Source organism: Bos indicus, chromosome 5 (genome assembly GCF_029378745.1).
Source record: "Bos indicus isolate NIAB-ARS_2022 breed Sahiwal x Tharparkar chromosome 5, NIAB-ARS_B.indTharparkar_mat_pri_1.0, whole genome shotgun sequence".
In the NCBI taxonomy this organism is placed as follows: Eukaryota; Metazoa; Chordata; class Mammalia; order Artiodactyla; family Bovidae; genus Bos; species Bos indicus.
In genome coordinates this window covers 102171013-102189916 of record NC_091764.1, presented here as the reverse complement: position 1 = coordinate 102189916, position 18904 = coordinate 102171013, and the positions used below count along the sequence as shown (strand labels likewise).

Genomic DNA, 18904 nt, shown 5'->3' with positions numbered 1-18904 from the left:
TGCAGGAAAGGTCAAGGAGAGTGTGTCCCTAGAGGCCCAGAAATAGAACCTCTGATTGGGAAATGAAATGGAGAGAGAGGCGAGGCTACAAGGGAGTCATATCTGAATCCTCTGCAGAGATCTGATATTTAATTAGGAGGATGTTATTTGAAGGTAATATTGAGAATCTATTTTCATGTGGTTTATTACAAATATAAGCACCTTTTTAGAGTCTGTTATATTCAGGAATTTTGGCCAATGTTGGGAATGTAAGTCACAATAAAACAATGCCCTTATCTTCTTAGAAGTACAGGAGAAAAACAAGTAGACCATTTAAAGCTCTCCAAAATGTTTAAAAGACTTGGATAATCAAAGAAAGGGAAATTGCCCTTCTAAAGGGTCATTTATTTATATGAATCAACTGCAACAAAGGCAAAATGAAACTGTGATCAGATATATCCTTGTCTGGTTTCTTGCTATACAGACATTCTGTGTCCTTAGGCACACATAGCATCCTCCACACCACACCTGGGCCCTCAGTGCTGCTCAGAGAACCCCACTGGTGACTTTGTCAGCTCCCATTGCCCTTCCATCCCTCCTAGCTATGATAACTCTCTTCCAGCTTCTTCAAAAATTATATTTGTCCCCTTACTTCTATTCCTATCAAATAAACTCACAAGTGTGATTCTCTTATATCACTGAAATCATCAGGTGTAAACTATATAATCTCTTACTGTAAAGCACAGAATCAATTATCATTATCTCTACCACTGATGTGTCAATGCACAGCTAAGTGTTCTTTCAAAGTTTTGGTTTATGCTGATGTCTTAAAAGAAAACATGGACAAAGAATTTTTTCTAATAACAATGGAAGGAGAAGCTATGACTCAGAGCATTTTATCAATAGTTCTCGGGTCCTACTAGCCAAATGGCTATAAATATTTACATTTAAATTTGCAAAGGAGACTTGAAATTTGGCATAAATCCCTAAATTGCTTTCTGATTTGTTTAATGATGTCCCCTGTGCCTCCACTCCTACTGACCTAGTGCAAAATAGCGTGTCATAGGGTAACTATGGAAACAACTCCACCCAGGGAGGTGCACCCTCATTCTTGTCCCTCCCTCCTACGGGTTCACTGTGCAAAGGGGCCTGTGTGTGGTGATTTGCAAGTATTTCACTCTTCCAAAAATTATATTAAAGAATACATTTGAATCAGTTCTAATGAGATGGATGAAACTGGAACTTATTATACAGAGTGAAGTAAGCCAGAAAGAAAAACTCCAATACAGTATACTAATGCATATACATGGAATTTAGAAAGATGGTAACAATAACCCTGTGTACGAGACAGCAAAAGAGACACGGATGTATAGATCAGTCTTATGGACTCTGTGGAAGAGGGAGAGGGTGGGGAGATTTGGGAGAATGGCATTGAAACATGTATAATATCATGTATGAAACGAGTCGCCAGTCCAGGTTCGATGCACAATACTGGATGCTTGGGGCTGGTGCACTGGGACGACCCAGAGGGAGAGTAGGGGAGGGAGGAGGGAGGAGGATTCAGGATGGGGAACACAGGTATACCTGTGGCGGATTCATTTCGATATTTGGCAAAACTAATACAATATTGTAAAGTTTAAAAATAAAATTAAATTTTAAAAAATTATGAAGATCAATTATAAATGTAAATAATAGATTAAACCCTGTCAGTTAAGATCATTGGAGAAGAAATATCAGAGACTGACAAGAGGAAAGTAGTTGAAGCCCATTGCTCACAGATAAATGTGCCCGCAGGGAGAATGGGTAGATGTCTTATACCTCTGTAACTCAGTCATCTTCTATTGCCCAGGTGATCAGACACCAACTTCCTTGGAACTTTCTACTTTCTCAGCCCATGGACAATGCACTGACCATACCTGAGCAGATGACCCCAGCATCCTCTGCATGTCCACAGTCGTGCTGCCCCCAGCCCCGGGAAGGGCACCTCCACACGTGGGACTCCTTTCCTCCGCAGTTCAGTTCATCCAGCCAGATGGGCCCTGATCCCTGACCTAATTGAGCATATTTCAAGGCATCGAGGGCTCCTCCACAGCCCAGCTGCCTGCACACCACGTGGGCATCTTCCAAGTCCCAGCCGTCATCACAGATGGTGCCCCAGGAGCCCTGGTCAAGGATCTCCACTCTCCCGGCGCAGGGACCGCCTCCGTCCACCAGGCGGAGCTGTCTGCTGCCTGAGGAGAGAGAAATGAGACAATGGGCGGTTGACCGGGCTTTGGGGCCTGGGACCGGGTGGTGGGGATGAGAAGAGTCTTCGGGTCCTGAGTCTCCTCTGAGGCTGCAGAGCCTGCTGGTTGAGAAATGGGGTTTTTGCACTCCGGCAAGCATCTGGGTCAGGTTTCTTATAGCAGCAATGAGAATAATAAGGTCGAAAATGGGCAAAAATAGGAAATATTACTCTATTGAGTAGTGTGAGACATATGATGTTACCCAAGTCCTATCAATATTAACCTTCTGATTTGTAGAGTTCTGCATTGTTGTTTTTGAGTCACCAAGTCGTATCTAACTCTCTTGTGACTACATGGACAGTAGTCCAGCAGGCTTCTCTGTCCGTGGGATTTCCCAGGCAAGAATACTGGAGTGGGTTGCCATTTCCTTCTCCAGGGGATCTTCCCAACCCATCAAGCAACTGGGCATTCCTGCACTGGTAGATAGATTTTATCTATCTTTAACTTTATCTTTAGATTTTATCTATCTTTAACTTTATCTTTATCTAAAGATAGATAGATAGATAGATATCTATCTTTAACACTAAGCCACCAGGGAAACCCAGCAAAGGTCTGTCTAGCCAAAGCTATGGATTTTCCTGTAGTCATGTATGGATGTGAGAGTTGGACTATAAAGAAAGCTGAGCACTGAAGAATTGATGCTTTTGAGCTGTGGTGTTGGAGAAGACTCTTAAGAGTGCCTTGGACTGCAAGGAGATCCAATCAGTCCATCCTAAAGGATATTAGTCTTGATTATTCATTGGAAGGACTGATGCTGAAGCTGAAACTCAAATACTTTGGCCACCTGATGCGAAGAACTGAGTCACTGGAAAAGACCTTGATGCTGGGAAAGATTGAATGCAGGAGGAGAAGGGGATGACAGAGGAAGAGATGGTTGGATGGTATCACTGACTCAACGGACATGAGTTTGAGCAAGCTCGGGGAGTTAGTGATGGACAGGGAAGCCTGGCATGCTGCAGTCCATGGGGGTCATAAAGAGTCAGACACGACTGAGTGACTGAACTGACTGATAAATAAGAAAATTTTAAACATTCTAGAGAAAAATAAAAATGGTAGTGAAAGCTATCATAAAGTCTTCTAAAATAACTTTAAATATTTACTTGTTTATCACTCCCTGCATCTAATAACAAATATAAAAACAGACATACAGACATCTACAAATGTGAACACACACCCCTACCTGAATTAAAGTTTTACTAGAGGAAGTACTTTCCGTATCTTATCTACCCTGTTTTTCTACTATTAGGACAGTGCCTACATATTGTATGCACTCATTCAACAAGATTCAACAAGTATGTAGATGGAGAACCTTTTCTAAATACCTTGATAGTTGCTTAATAAATATTTATTGAATGAATGTATAGACAATAAAATTCAGTGAAACAGAAGTCCTTTAGCTTCATTCTAATCAGTGAAATATTAATAGTAAAGTAAATGTAAATTAAAAGTAATGGTTTGTGAAAATAAATAGTGCATATTAAAAATAAGTTTAATTTACCACACAGCATTGCTATTAGGTAGGCATTGTTGGGTTTCCCCAGTTTCTCAGTGGTTAGGAATCTGCTAGAAATGCAGGAGATGCAGGTTTGATGTCTGGGTCAGGAAGATCCCCTGGAGAAGGAAATGGCAACCCACTCCAGTATTCTTGCCTGGAAAATCCTATGGATAGAAGAGCCTGGCAGGCTACAGTCCATGGGGTGGGAAAGAGTTGAACACAACTTAGTGACTAAACAACAACACAAAATTAGTTTGTCTCTAAGTACAGAATTAATTTATATTCAAAATTTCACTTACATAATGTTAAAGGAAAATTATTAAATAGATTCTAAGCTACTCTTATCTATTATTCAGTATGAAACATGGGCAACTGTACAAAACCAATAAAATACTTGGGGATAAATTTAACAAAGGAGGTAAAAATCTTGAATGGTGAAAGCTATAGGACACTGATGAATGATATTGAAGAAAACACAAATAAATGGAAAGATAATCTGTGATCATGGGTTGGAAGACCTTATATTGTTAAAATGCTCATGCTACACAAAGAAATCTACAGATTCACTGTAATCCTTAACAAAATCCAAGTGGAAATTTTCACACATATGGAATAAACAATCCTAAAGTTTCTATGGAACCACAAAAGACCCTGAATATCAAAATCAATCTTGAGAAAGAAGAACAATGCTGGAGGTGTCATGCATCCTGATTTCAAACTATATTACAAAGTTATACTAATCAAAACAGTATGGTATTTGTATAAAAATGGACACAGAGATCAACATGACAGAATAGACAGCCCAGAAATAAATCCAAATATATACAGTCAATTAGCTTTTGACAAAGGAGCCAAGAATCTACAATGGGGAAATGACAGTCTCTTCAATGAACGGTGTTATAAAAATTAGACTGCTACATGCAAAAGATGCAATGGCATCACTGTCCATACACCATTCACAAAACTCAACTCAAAATGGATTAAAGACTTAATCATAAGTACTGAAGTCATAAAAATCCTAGAAGAAAAAGTAAGGGAAAAATGTCCTTGACCTCAGTCTTTGTGATGATATTTTGGATTTGATGCCAAAAACAAAGGCAAGAAGACCAAAATAGCCAAGTGAAACTACATAAAACTTTAAAACTTCTTCACAACAAAGGAAATGATATGAAGAATGAAGAGACTATCTGTGGAATTAGAGAAGATATTAGTAAATTATATGTACTTGAAAAAGGTTAATATCCAAACTATTAATATTTAAAGAATGCACACAACTCAATAGCAGGGGAAAAAAAAAAAAAAACCAGTCTGATTTCAAAATGGACAGAGGACCTGAATAGACATGTTTTTCACAGAAAACATCCATTTGGCCAATAGGTACATGAAAAGGTGCACAATATTACTAGTCACCAGGTCAATGTAAATCAAAACCACAATAAGATATCACCTCACAGAATTGCTTTTATCAAAAAGACAAGAAATAACAAGAGTTGGTGATAATGTGAAGAGAAGAAAAAGTTTATACACAGTTGCAGGGAATGTAAGTTGAGCATCCCCTATGGAAAAGTTTTGAGGTTTCCAAAAAATTAAAAACAGAACTGCTGTATGATTTAGAAATTTTCCTTTCGAGTATTTATCTGAAGGAAATGAAAACACTAACTTGAAAATATATGTGCAACCCAATGTTCACTGCAGAATTATTTACAATAATCAGATAATGTAAGCCTTCATTGACGGATGAATGGATAAAGAAATAGTTTATATATATATATATTGGAGAAGGTGACGGCACCCCACTCCAGCACTCTTGCCTGGAAAATCCCATGGATGGAGGAATCCGGTAGGCTGCAGTCCATGGGGTCGCTAAGAGTCGGACACGACTGAGCGACTTCACTTTCACTTTTCACTTTCATGCATTGGAGAAGGATATGGCAACCCACTCCAGTGTTCTTGCCTGGAGAATCCCAGGGACGGTGGAGCCTGATGGGCTGCTGTCTTTGGGGTCGCACAGAGTTGGACACGACTGAAGCGACTTAGCAGCAGCATATAATGTTTATACATAATATATATTTATATGTAAATATATATTATATTATATTATATATAAGATATAATATATATTATATATAAATAATACATAAAATTATATATAATGTTTATATTTATATATATAATCTTTATATATACATACAGTCACCAAAAATAGAAATTCCCATCATTTGCAACACATGAATGTACCTTGAAGGCATTATGCTAAGTGAGCTAAACCAGATGGTTAAAGAAAAATATCATATGATCTCATTTATATGTGGAATCTTAAAATAGATTTTTTTTTAAAGCTTTCAGAGATGCAAAGAGCAATTCGGTGGTTGCCAGAGGTGGGTTGGGGTTGATGTGGGCAAAATGGATGAAGGTAGTCAAAAGGTGTAAACTTCCAGCACTATAATTAATGTCATAAGGATGTAGTGTACAGTATGGGGAGTACAGTTAATGTGGGTGTGGGTGTGTGTGCTCAGTCCTGTCCATCTGTTTGTGACTCTATGGACTGTAGCCTGAGAGGCTTCTCTATCCATGGGATTTCCCAGGCAAGAATACTGGAGTACGGTTGCCATTTCCCCCTCCAGGGGATCTTCACAACCCAGGGAGGGAACCCACATCTCTTATGTCTCCTGCATTGGCAATGGGGATTCTTTATCACTTATTTAACTTATATGCAGAGCACATCATGAGAAACGCTGGGCTGGAGAAAGCACAAGCTGGAATCAAGATTGCCAGGAGAAATATCAATAACTTCAGATATGCAGATGACACCACCCTTATGGCAGAAAGTGAAGAGGAACTCAAAAGCCTCTTGATGAAAGTGAAACAGGAGAGTGAAAAAGTTGGCTTAAAGCTCAACATTCAGAAAACTAAGATCATGGCATCTGGTCCCATCACTTCATGGGAAATAGATAAGGAAACAGTGGAAACAGTGGCTGACTTTATTTTTCTGTGCTCCAAAATCACTGCAGATGGTGACTGCAGCCATGAACTTAAAAGACACCTAGACAGCATATTCAAAAGCAGAGACATTACTTTCCCAACAAAGGTCTGTCTAGTCAAGGTTATGGTTTTTCCTGTGGTCATGTATGGATATGAGAGTTGGACTGTGAAGAAAGCTGAGCACCAAAGAACTGATGCTTTTGAACTGTGGTGTTGGAGAAGACTCCTGAGAGTCCCTTGGACTGCAAGGAGATCCAACCAGTCCATCCTAAAGGAGATCAGTCCTGGGTGTTCATTGGAAGGACTGATGCTAAAGCTGAAACTCCAATATTTTGGTCACCTCATATGAAGAACTGACTCATTTGAAAAGACCCTGATTCTGGGAAAGATTGAAGGCAGGAGGAGAAGGGGACAACAGAGGATGACATCATTGGATGGCATCACCGACTCGATGGGCATAGGTTTGGGTGGACTCCGGGAGTTGGTGATGGAAAGGGAGGCTTGGAGTGCTGTGGTTCATGGGGTTGCAAAGAGTCGGACACGACTGAGTGACTGAAATGAACTTAACTGAACTGTACAAACACATAAGCATTATGTTGTACACCTGAAACTAATGCTAATATTGTAATGTGAATTACATGTCAACTACAAATTTTAAAAAGTAGTGTTGGAACATGTGGATTAAATCAGCTTCATCTTAACTTCTGAGTTAAATTCACCCATTCCCTTCCATTTGAGTTCACTGATTCTTAAAACATTTATGTTCACTCTTGCCATGTCCTGTTTGACCACTTACAATTTGCCTTGATTCATGGACCTAACATTCCAGGTTCTTATGCAATATTGCTCTTTACAGCAATGGACTTTACTTCCATCACCCATCACATCCACAACTGGGTGTTGTTTTTGCTTTGTCTCTGTCTCGTCATTCTTTCTGGAGTTATATCTCCAAACTTCTCCAGTAGTGTATTGGGTACCTAACAACCTGGGGAGATCATCTTTCAGTGTCATACCTTTTTGCCTTTTCATACTGTTCATGGCGTCCTCAAGGCATGAATACTGAAGTGCTTTGCCATTCCTTTCTCCAGTGGACCACATTTTGTCAGAACTCTACGCCATGACCTGTCTGTCTTGGATGACCCTACACGGCATGGCTCATAGTTTCATTGAGCTAGGCAAGGCTGTGATCCATATGATCAGTTTGGTTAGTTTTCTGTGACTGTAGTTTTCACTCTCTCTGCTCTCTGATGGATAGGGTTAAGAGGCTAATGGAAGCTTCCTGATGAGAGAGACTGACTGGGGGGGAAACTAGGTCTTGTTCTGATGGGCAGGGGCATATTCAGTAAATTTTTCATCCAATTTTCTGTTGATGGGTGGGCTTGTTTCCTCCCTGATGCTTGACCTGAGGCCAAACTATGGTGGAGGTAATGAAGATAATGGTGACTTCCTTCAAAAGGTCCCCTTCACTGACTGCTGCACTTGGTGCCTCTGAATATGAAACAAGCCACCGCCAACATACACCTCTGTCAGAGGCTCCTGGACACTCATGGGCATATCTGAGTCAGTCTACTGTGGGGTCACTGCTCCTTTCTCCTGGATCCTGGTGCACACAGGTTTTGTTTCTGCCCTCCAAGAGTCTGTTTCCCAAGTCCTTTGTGATTTCTGTTGGTTCTATGGTAGAGTTAATGGCGACCTCCTCCAAAAGGGCTTATGCTATACCCAGGTCTGCTGCACCCAGAGCCTCTGTGGCAGGCCACTGTTGACCCACACCTCCACAGGAGACACTCAGACATAGTTCTGGCTCAGTCTCTGTAGGGAAAACCACTAGATCATTCAGGTATGACCTAAGTCAAATCCCTTATCATTATACAGTGGAAGTGACAAATAGATTCAAGGGATTAGATCTGACAGACAGAGTGCCTGAAGAACTATGGATGGAGGTTTGTGACATTCTACAGGAGGCAGTGATCAAGACAGTCCTCAAGAAAAAGAAATGCAAAAAGGCAAAATGGTTGTCTGAGGAGGCCTTACAAATAGCTGAGAAAAGAAGAGAAGCTAAAGGCAAAGGAGAAAAGGAAAGCTATACCCATTTGAATGCAGGGTTCCAAAGAGTAGCAAGGAGAGATCAGAAAGCCTTCATCAGCAATCAATGCAAAAAAAAAAAAAAATAGGTGAAAACAAAGAATGGGAAAGACTAGAGATCTCTTCAAGAAAATGAGAGACACTAAGGGAACGTTTCATGCAAAGATGAGCACAATAAAGGACAGAAATGGCATGGACCTAACAGAAGCAGAAGATATTAAGAAGAGGTGGCAAGAATACACAGAAGAACTATAAGAAAAAGATCTTGATGACGCAGAAAACCACAATGGTGTGATCACTCACCTAGAGCCAGACATCCTGGAATGTGAAGTCAAGTGGGCCTTAGAAAGCATCACTACAAACAAAGTTAGTGGAGGTGATGAAATTCCAGTTGAGCTATTTCAAATTCTAAAAGATGATGCTGTGAAAGTGCTGCACTCAATATGCCTGCAAATTTGGAAAACTCAGCAGTGGCCACAGGACTGGAAAAGGTCAGTTTTCATTCCAATCCCAAAGAAAGGCAATGCCAAAGAATGTTCAAACTACTGCACAACTGCACTCATCTCACAAGATAGCAAAGTAATGCTCAAAATTCTCCAAGCTAGGCTTCAGCAATATGTGAACCATGAACTTCCAGATGTTCAAGCTGTATTTAGAGAAGGCAGAGGAACCAGAGATCACATTGCCAACATCTGCTGGATCATTGAAAAATCAAGAGAGTTCCAGAAAAATGGCTACTTTTGCTTTATTGACTATGCCAAAGCCTTGACTGTGTGGATCACAACAAACTGTGGAAAATTCTGAAAGACTTGGGAATACCAGACCACCTGATGTGCCTCTTGAGAAATCTGTAATGCAGGTCAAGAAGCAACAGTTAGAACTGGACATGGGACAACAGACAGATTCCAAATTGGGAAAGAAGTACACCAAGGCTGTATATTGTCACCTTGCTTATTTAACTTATATGCAGAGTACATCATCATATGAAATGCCAGGCTGGATGAAGCACAAGCTGGAATCAAGATTGCCAGGAAAAATATCAGTAACCTCAGATACACAGATGACACCACCCTTATTGCAGAAAGCAAAGAAGAACTAAACAGCCTTTTGATGGAAGTGAAAGAAGAGAGTGATAAAACTCTCTTAAAACTCAACATTTGAGTTTGAGTTTGGCTTAAAACTCAACATTCAGAAAACTAAGATCATGGCATCCAGTCCCATCACTTCATGGCAAATAGATGATAGACTTTATTTGGGGGGCCTCTAAAATCACTGCAGATAGTGGTTTCAGTCATGAAATTGAAAGAAACTTGCTCCTTGAAAGAAAATCTGTGACCAACTAGACAGCATATTAAAAAGCAGAGACATTACTTTACCAAAAAAGGTTCATCTACTCAAAGCTATGGTTTTCCCATTAGTCCAGTATGAATGTGAGAGATGGACTATAAAGAAAGCTGAGCACCAAAGAATTGATGCTTTTGAACTGTTGCATTGGAGAAGACTCTTGAGAGTCCCTTAAACTGCAAGGAGATAAATCCAGTCAATTCTAAAGGAAATCAGTCCTGAATACTCACTGGAAGGACTGATGCTGAAGCTGAAACTCCAATACTTTGGCCACCTTTTGGGAAGAACGGACTCATTGGAAAAGACACTGATGCTGGGAAAGATTGAAGGCAAGAGGAGAAGGGGATGGCAGTGGATGAGATGGTTGGATGGCATCACGAACGCGATGGACATAATTTTAAGTAGGCTCCTGGAGTTGGTGTTGGACAGGGAAGCTTGGCATGCTGCAGTCCATGGGATTGCAAGGAGCTGGTCACAGCTGAGCGACTGAACTGAGCTGGTCTTAACTTCATTTTGTGGACCCATGTTAAATTCATGAGTTAATTATGAAAATATAAAATATCATTATTACCATTCTACAGGTTTAAGACAGACACAGAAACAGACAGTAATTCACCTGCACATGAGATGTAGGCTTCCTCCTTAGGAGAGCATGAACTGCAATTCCAAGGGTCAGAAGGACACTGCCAGAGAGAGGTATCTGTGTTCCGACACTGGATTCCATCTACCCACCGGGGTCTAGAACCTTCTCTAAGAGCAACAGAAGAGTTGAGACTTCCACTGTCCCCACAGCCAAGCTGACTGCAGATGATGGACACAGTGATGTCTTTCATGGAGCTTCGGCAGACACTGCCCCAGGTCCCGTTGTAGAAAACTTCCAGCCACCCAGCACACTGCTTATCCTCACTCACCATTCTGAGGGCCAGGAACTCTAAGATTGAAAGGGAGAAATCAGGACTGGTGAGAACTTCACTCAGTGCTCTGGGTTTTCCTCTGTCCTAGAAATAGTGCCCATTCATCCCTCAACCAGCTGAAGAGATACCCATTAGGTAATAAGAGTGAAAGTTGTCTCCCTTTTACCTGACTTTGTCCATTTGTGTCTATCTTTTTAAACGTTTCTACCACCATGATGTAGTGAATATAAGCAGAGAGGAAGAGCAACCTGGGCACCTTCAGGGAGGAGAGCTGAATTCTTTTTCCTGACCAAACCTCTAAGAGAATGTGAAAGGGATGTGATATGGATATTGGGGCAGTGGCAGGATAATGAACACACAGAAGTCTCATCCAAGTCCCTGGAACCATGAATATGTTACCTAGCCTGGCAAAAGGGATTTCAGAGATATGATTAAGGTAAGAATCATGGGATGGTGAAATTAAGTTGGACTATTGTGGATTAACTATGTGAACTCAGTCTAATCACATTCTTATTTGGTTGGCCAGAAAGTTCCTTTGGTTTTTAAGTCAAAATAAAAGACATTTTTCATGTTCACTCAGAACTTTATTGAACGGCATATTCATCATTTTGTTCTACTACCTTCTGCCATTTTCAGGCAACTTCATAATTCCCTCTTCCCAAAACTTTTATCTTTCTAAGCAAAGAACTAATCCAAGTGCGTTTTATAGTCTTACAGTGAATTTAAATTTTTTCCATTAAGATAATTTTTTAAAAATCTAAATAAATGGAAATCCAAAACTGCAATGTCTGGTAAACACAGCTGATGAATCAGAACTAGCCAAACTGTGGCAGTTTTTGCCTAGCCTGCAAAGAAATATGTGGTCTTGCATTATCCTGATGGAAGACTATGCATTTTCTTTGGATTAATTCTGAATGCTTTTCATCAAGTGCTATTTTCAGTTGGTCTAATGGGGAACAGTACTTGTTGGAATTATCATTCAATTTTCTGGAAGGTACTCCCTTAAGAGAGGACTCCCTTCCAATACCACCACATATACAACATCACCTTCTTTGGAAGAAGACTGGCCTTTGGTGTGGTTGGTGGTGGTTCATTTCACGTGCCCCACAATCTCTTCCATTCCACATTATTGTGAAATATCCACTTTTCACCACCCATCACAATTTGTTTCAAAAGCAAAATGTTTTCTTTATGTTTAAGTAGAGAATCTCATGTAGAAATACTACCGTGAAGGTTTTTTTCACTTATGTGAAACCCAAACATCAAAGCAATTAATTTAACCGAACTGGTACAAATGACTTTCAATGCTTGCTTTGGATATTTTGAGTATGTTGCCTATCTCCTGCATTGTATAACATTGTCTTCAAATAATATCTCAATTTGACTGTGATCAACTTCATCTTGTCTACCCTACTCTGCAGTACTGTCCAGTGAGAAATCTCCAACACAAAACTTCATAAACCACTTTTGATGAGTTTTTTCACTCACCATACTTCCATACACTCCACAAATTTGTTTTGCATTTCGGTTGTGTTTCTAACTTTTCTTGAAATAATAAAGAATGATATTAAGAAAATGTTGCTTTTTTATTCCATTTTCAATGTTAAAGTGGCTACATAAAAATTCACTAATTTTGATCGTTCAAAAAATATATATGTGTGCTGATATGATAGCTGCCAAAATACAATCTAACAAAATTGTTTCAAATGAAGTGAAAGACAGCTAAGTATTACTAGACCATCTTACAGAAAAAATGAAGGAAACTTTTGGCCAAACCAATAGAAGCACTCTTTCTTGGCTCTGACTAGAGACAGATGTGACTCTGGATAATGATTAAAGATGTGCAGCATTGCTGGTTTGATGATGGATGAAGGGGGTCTATGAGCCAAGGAATTAAGGTGGTTTGAAAAGAAACTTGATATAAGAAATGGGATTCTTCACCAAAGCCTCAGAAGTGATGTGGCCCTGCTGAAACCTTGATTCCAACCCAGGGAGATACTGCTGAACATCGAACCTAGAGAACTTTAAGGAAATAAATAGATGTTGTTTTAAACCACTATGTGGCAATTTGTTACAGAAGCAAACAGGAACTAGTACCATGGACTTAAGATTTTTGTCCCATATGTAAGGCAAGGTAAGCCCAACTTTCAACTGGAGTTGTAAGAATTGGCTCTGTCAGGAAACACTGCTGAGAAGAAAGGACTAGAACATCAGCTGCTGCAGGAGGAAATGAAAGCACCTCGTCTTCACATCTGCTGGAAAGACAGGCTCCATGGGAGGAAGCTTCCTTCTGTAGTCCTTCCAGAACCTTTTCCTCAGGGTTCAGACCACCCCTTCTCCAAGGTTATCACCCCTCCCCTAGACTGTGGACAGTGTGCAGCACAGACCTGAGCAGATGACCCCCGCATCCTGCTTGTGTCTGCAGTTGTGCCGCCCCCAGCCCCGGGAAGGGCACCTCCACACATGAGACTCATTTCCTGTACAGTTCAGGTCGCCCAGCCAGATGGGTCCTGATCCTTTCCCAAAGTGAGCAGACCCCGTGGCATTGAGGGCTTCTCCACAGCCCAGCTGCCTGCACACCACGCGGGCATCGTCCAGGTCCCAGCCGTCATCACAGATGGTGCCCCAGGAGCCCTGGTCAAGGATCTCCACTCTCCCGGCGCAGGGACCGCCTCCTTCCACCAGGCGGAGCTGTCTGCTGTCTGAGAAGAGAGAAAAGGAACAATTGGGCGTTGACCTGGGGGATGAGAATGGTCTTCTGTCTTGTGGGACCCTTACCTGAGCAGTAGGGGGCGCTCTCATCTGAGGCTACAGAGCCTGCTGGTTCCGAGCGGGAGTCGTTGCACTGGGGCAGCACCTGGGTCTGGTTTCCTGCAGAAACAGCAATGATCAGAGGGTTTGTGGGTTGAAGAACAATAAATTGAATTAAGCTAAATAATGACCTAGTGATGAAGTCTAAGATAAGCAATGTTAACATAACAGTAAGGTTATCATAATCTTAGGATTCACCTTCTCTAGGGAGAGTTCTGTGGAGAAGGCAATGGCAACCCACTCCAGTACTCTTGCCTAGAGAACCCCAGGGATGGGGGAGCCTGGTGGGCTGCCGTCCATGGGGTCCCACAGAGTCGGACAGGACTGAAGCAACTTAGCAGCAGCAACAGCAGGGAGAGTTCTTCTGACAGTGCCACAATTGTTTTCAGTCAACCATTGCACTAAAAGTGAGTTAAGTAAGCTGTTTTGTTTCTAAATCTATGCGTAAATGGGAAAAGCAGAATAAAATCTTTTCCAAAGGGATTCTACCACTTTTTAACCTACAATGTCTGTTATTAAAAACAATACACTTATCTTTGACAAAGGAGGCAAGAACATACAATGGATTAAAGACAATCTCTTTAACAAGTGGTGCTGGGAAATCTGGTCAACCACTTGTAAAAGAATGAAACTAGAACACGTTCTAACACCACACAAAAAATAAACTCAAAATGGATTAAAGATCTAAATGTAAGACCAGAAACTATAAAACTCCTAGAGGAGAACATAGGCAAAACACTCTCTGACATACATCACAGCAGGATCCTCTATGACCCACCTCCCAGAATATTGGAAATAAAAGCAAAAATAAACAAATGGGACCTAATTAACCTTAAAAGCTTCTGCACATCAAAGGAAACTATTAGCAAGGTGAAAAGACAGGCTTCAGAATGGGAGAAAATAGTAGCAAATGAAGCAACTGACAAACAACTAATCTCAAAAATATACAAGCAACTCCTACAGCTCAACTTCAGAAAAATAAATGACCCAATCAAAAAATGGGCCAAAGAACTAAATAGACATTTCTCCAAAGAAGACATACAGATGGCTAAGAAACACATGAAACACATGAAAAGATGCTCAACATCACTCATTATCAGAAAAATGCAAATCAAAACCACTATGAGGTACCATTTCACCCCAGTCAGAATGGCTGCAATCCAAAAGTCTACAAATAATAAATGCTGGAGAGGGTGTGGAGAAAAGGGAACCCTCCTACACTGTTGGTGGGAATGCAAACTAGTACAGCCACTATGGAGAACAGTGTGGAGATTCCTTAAAAAACTGGAAGTAGAACTGCCTTATGATCCAGCAATCCCACTGCTGGGCATACACACTGAGGAAACCAGAAGGGAAAGAGACACGTGTACCCCAATGTTCATCGCAGCACTGTTTATAATAGCCAGGACATGGAAGCAACCTAGATGTCCATCAGCAGATGAATGGATAAGAAAGCTGTGGTACATATACACAATGGAGTATTACTCAGCCATTAAAAAGACTACATTTGAATCAGTTCTAATGAGGTGGATGAAACTGGAGCCTATTATACAGAGTGAAGTAAGCCAGAAGGAAAAACACCAATACAGTATACTAATGCATATATATGGAATTTAGAAAGATGGTAACAATAACCCTGTGTACGAGACAGCAAAAGAGACACTGATGTATAGAACAGTCTTATGGACTCTATGGGAGAGGGAGAGGGTGGGAAGATTTGGGAGAATGGCATTGAAACATGTAAAAGATCATGTATGAAACCAGATGCCAGTCCAGGTTCGATGCACGATACTGGATGCTTAGGGCTAGTGCACTGGGACGACCCAGAGGGATGGTATGGGGAGGGAGGAGGGCAGAGGGTTCAGGATGGGGAACACATGTATACCTGTGGCGGATTCATTTTGATATTTGGCAAAACTAATACAATTATGTAAAGTTTAAAAATAAAATAAAATTTTTAAAAAATTCAAAAAATAAAAAATAAATAAAAACAATACACATAGAGATCTCATGGAAAACCAGGAAGAAAAAGACATTAGAAAGAATTTCCCAAGTTATTCAGTTGCTAGAGTTATCTGATGGAGAATTTAACTCAGCACTATTGAAGGCCTCATGGAATTAATTGACAAAAGAAATTGACAAAATAACAACAGATAAAAATTATAGAGCTGAAAAACTTAACAGCCGATATTAAGTAAAGGATGAGTATTTCAGCACATTAGCTCGGCATAAGGTAGAAACAGTAAATAGAAGATCAGAGGACAAATGGTCTTCTATTCAGAGATGCAGGTCACGTAATAAGTGTCCTGGTTGCTATAGTTGTTTAGTCAAACAATCATGTCTGATTTTTTTGGCGATCATATGGACTGTAGCCCACCAGGTTCCTCTGTTCATGGGATTTCTCAGGCAATAATATTGGAGTGGGTTTTCATTTTTTTCTCCAGGGGATTGTCAAGTCCCCCAGGTGGAACTCGTGTTTCCTGACTTGGCAGGTGGGTTCTTTACCACTGAGCCACCAGGGAAGCGTGTCCTGGTTATATCACTGTATAATAAATTTGCCCATAAAGCTTAGCCACTTAAGCAAAAAAATATATACCTCATTTTGTTTAAGACTTCCTGGGTAAATAATTTCGGAAAGATCCTACTTGGCAGTTTTGTCTTAGAGTCTTTCAGTGGTTGCACTTAGATATCATCTGGGGCTGAAGCAGTCTGATGACTTGACTGAAGTGTGGTTACATAAGGAAATCCCTTGAAGCATTTTCGAGGTAAAGAGATATCATGTCTGCAATCTAATTCAGAAGGATTTTACATATTCATAGAGACATGTGGTGGGAGAGGGACAAAGAAGGAAAGACCGAAACAGAGATAGAGAGAAATGTCAACTGGGGGGAGAGATTAAAGCAGAATACTAACATTGGGAAATCGAGCTAAAGGTATTCTGGATTTTTATATTATTCTTACAGCTTTTAGTCTCAAATTACATCAAAATTTAAAAAGGGAAAGGTAAAAACAAGTCAGAGATAAATCATTCCTAGGACACTTCCAGTAAAAGAAATGCTTATAACATCAAAAACATAAATGTCTAGGAGAAAAATCTAGCAGAAGATGAGCAAAACCTCTGAGAGAAATTGGAGACCTAACTGAATGGAGGGATAAACATATATAATGTCAATAAATCGGAAAACTCAACATTGTCAATCACCTCCAATTTCTGTGAAGATTAACTCTTCTCAAACAAAATATGTTTATGCTCTTTTTTTTTTTTTTTTTTTGGTGAAAAATGACAAGCTGGGGGATTTCTCTCCTGGTCCAATGGTTGAGAATCAGCCATGCAATGCAGAGGACTCAGGTTCGATCCCTGATGTGAGAACTAAGATCCCACATGCCACAGAGCATCTGAGCTGGAACCTCACAACTAGGCACTCCATGTGTCATAACAGAAGATCCCACAAGACATAATGAAGATCCATATGCTGCAACTAACACCCAACACAGTAAATATATAATATTTTTAAGAAAATGAAAAGCTGATTCCAAAATTGAAATAAAATACAAAAGAACAAGAATGACCAACACAGTTGACCAAAAAAACAACAAAGGTAGAAGAGTTAATAATATAAACTCTTTACATTAAAATTATCCAGACTTCAGTTCAGTTCAGTCACTCAGTCGTGTCCAACTCTTTGCAACCCCATGAATTGCAGCACGCCTGGCCTCCCTGTCCATCACCAACTCCCAGAGTTCACTCAGACTCACGTCCATTGAGTCAGTGATGCCATCCAGCCATCTCATCCTCTGTTGCCCCCTTCTCCCCCTGCCCCCAATCCCTCCCAGCATCAGAGTCTTTTCCAATGAGTCAACTCTTCGCATGAGGTGGCCAAAGTACTGGAGTTTCAGCTTTAGCATCATTCCTTCCAAAGAACACCCAGGACGGACATTATAATAATTAAGAAAATGCAGTATTGGTGCAAGGATAGACAATGATACAATGGAATAAAATAGAGAGTCTTAAAAAACACTCAGACATATGCTTTTCTTCTTATGACAAAGGTGGCACTGCAGTGGGGAAAAGAATCTTTTCAGAAAAAGATTCTGAGTCAATTGGATGTCATATGAAACTTGATCTTATCTTACACAGATATCAATTGCAAAAGGGATGCACAATTCTATGCAAGAGAAAAATTATTAAACTTCTATGAGATACTCTTTGAGAATGCTTTTATGGTCTTGGAGTAGACAAAGTTCTTTTTAAAGGATATAAGAAGTGTTAAAAGTAAAGAAAGAAGTTGGTAAGTTATAATTTCTTAAGATTAAGAACTTGGCTCACCAAAAGACACCATACCATTAAAAAAATGAAAATGAAAGACCAAAGGTTAAACACACTAGATAAATAACATCTTTGTACCCAGAGTCATTGTCATGGTAAGTTGTAGCATCATATTTGCATTAGTCAAGAATAGGAAACAACTCAAATCTCTACTATCTATTGTGGAATGGATCAACTCATGGTCATGTGATCATTCAAAGATCTATTCTACAGAAATAAAAATGAATAAAATGCTTCTTTAAGCAGCATCATGAGTGAATCTCAAATATAATGGTGACTCAAAGTTATACACAAAAGAAAATATACTGCATAATTTTATATACAGTTCAAACGATAAAACACTCTATGGTAGAAGAAGTTAGGTGAGCAGTCTTAACTGGAGAAGAGGGAGACACAGTTATGGGGAGACAACAGTGACTGTGGTGCTGGGAATGTTCTCTTTGCTGATCTGAGTACATGACTGAAGTCTCCACTTAATGCTTATACATTGTTTTCAATGATTATATTTAAATTATACAAATAATATTGTTGCTTAAAAATACATATTTCCCTTTCTACTTCTTGTCCTGACTTGGAAAATGAATGAACAATGAGAGAACCACATTTCACCATGAAATATCTGACTTTTGATGCCAGTTTCCTGTCACTCTGCTCTACAGGACATTTCACTCCAGGAGCATCCTGA

The 18904-nt window shown here is 40.1% G+C and overlaps 1 protein-coding gene across 1 annotated transcript in view; it reads right to left on the bottom strand.

The window, feature by feature from the left end:
• LOC109559715 (antigen WC1.1-like) overlaps nt 1-18904 on the bottom strand; it is a 57043-nt gene that overhangs the window by 16483 nt on the left and 21656 nt on the right. Inside the window, exons 5-8 of the mRNA XM_070788666.1 lie at nt 13860-13952; nt 13469-13783; nt 10784-11098; nt 1896-2210 (exon numbers count right to left, since the gene is read on the bottom strand). Coding sequence (XP_070644767.1) covers nt 1896-2210; nt 10784-11098; nt 13469-13783; nt 13860-13952 — 1038 coding nt within the window. The remainder of the gene's footprint in view (nt 1-1895; nt 2211-10783; nt 11099-13468; nt 13784-13859; nt 13953-18904) is intronic.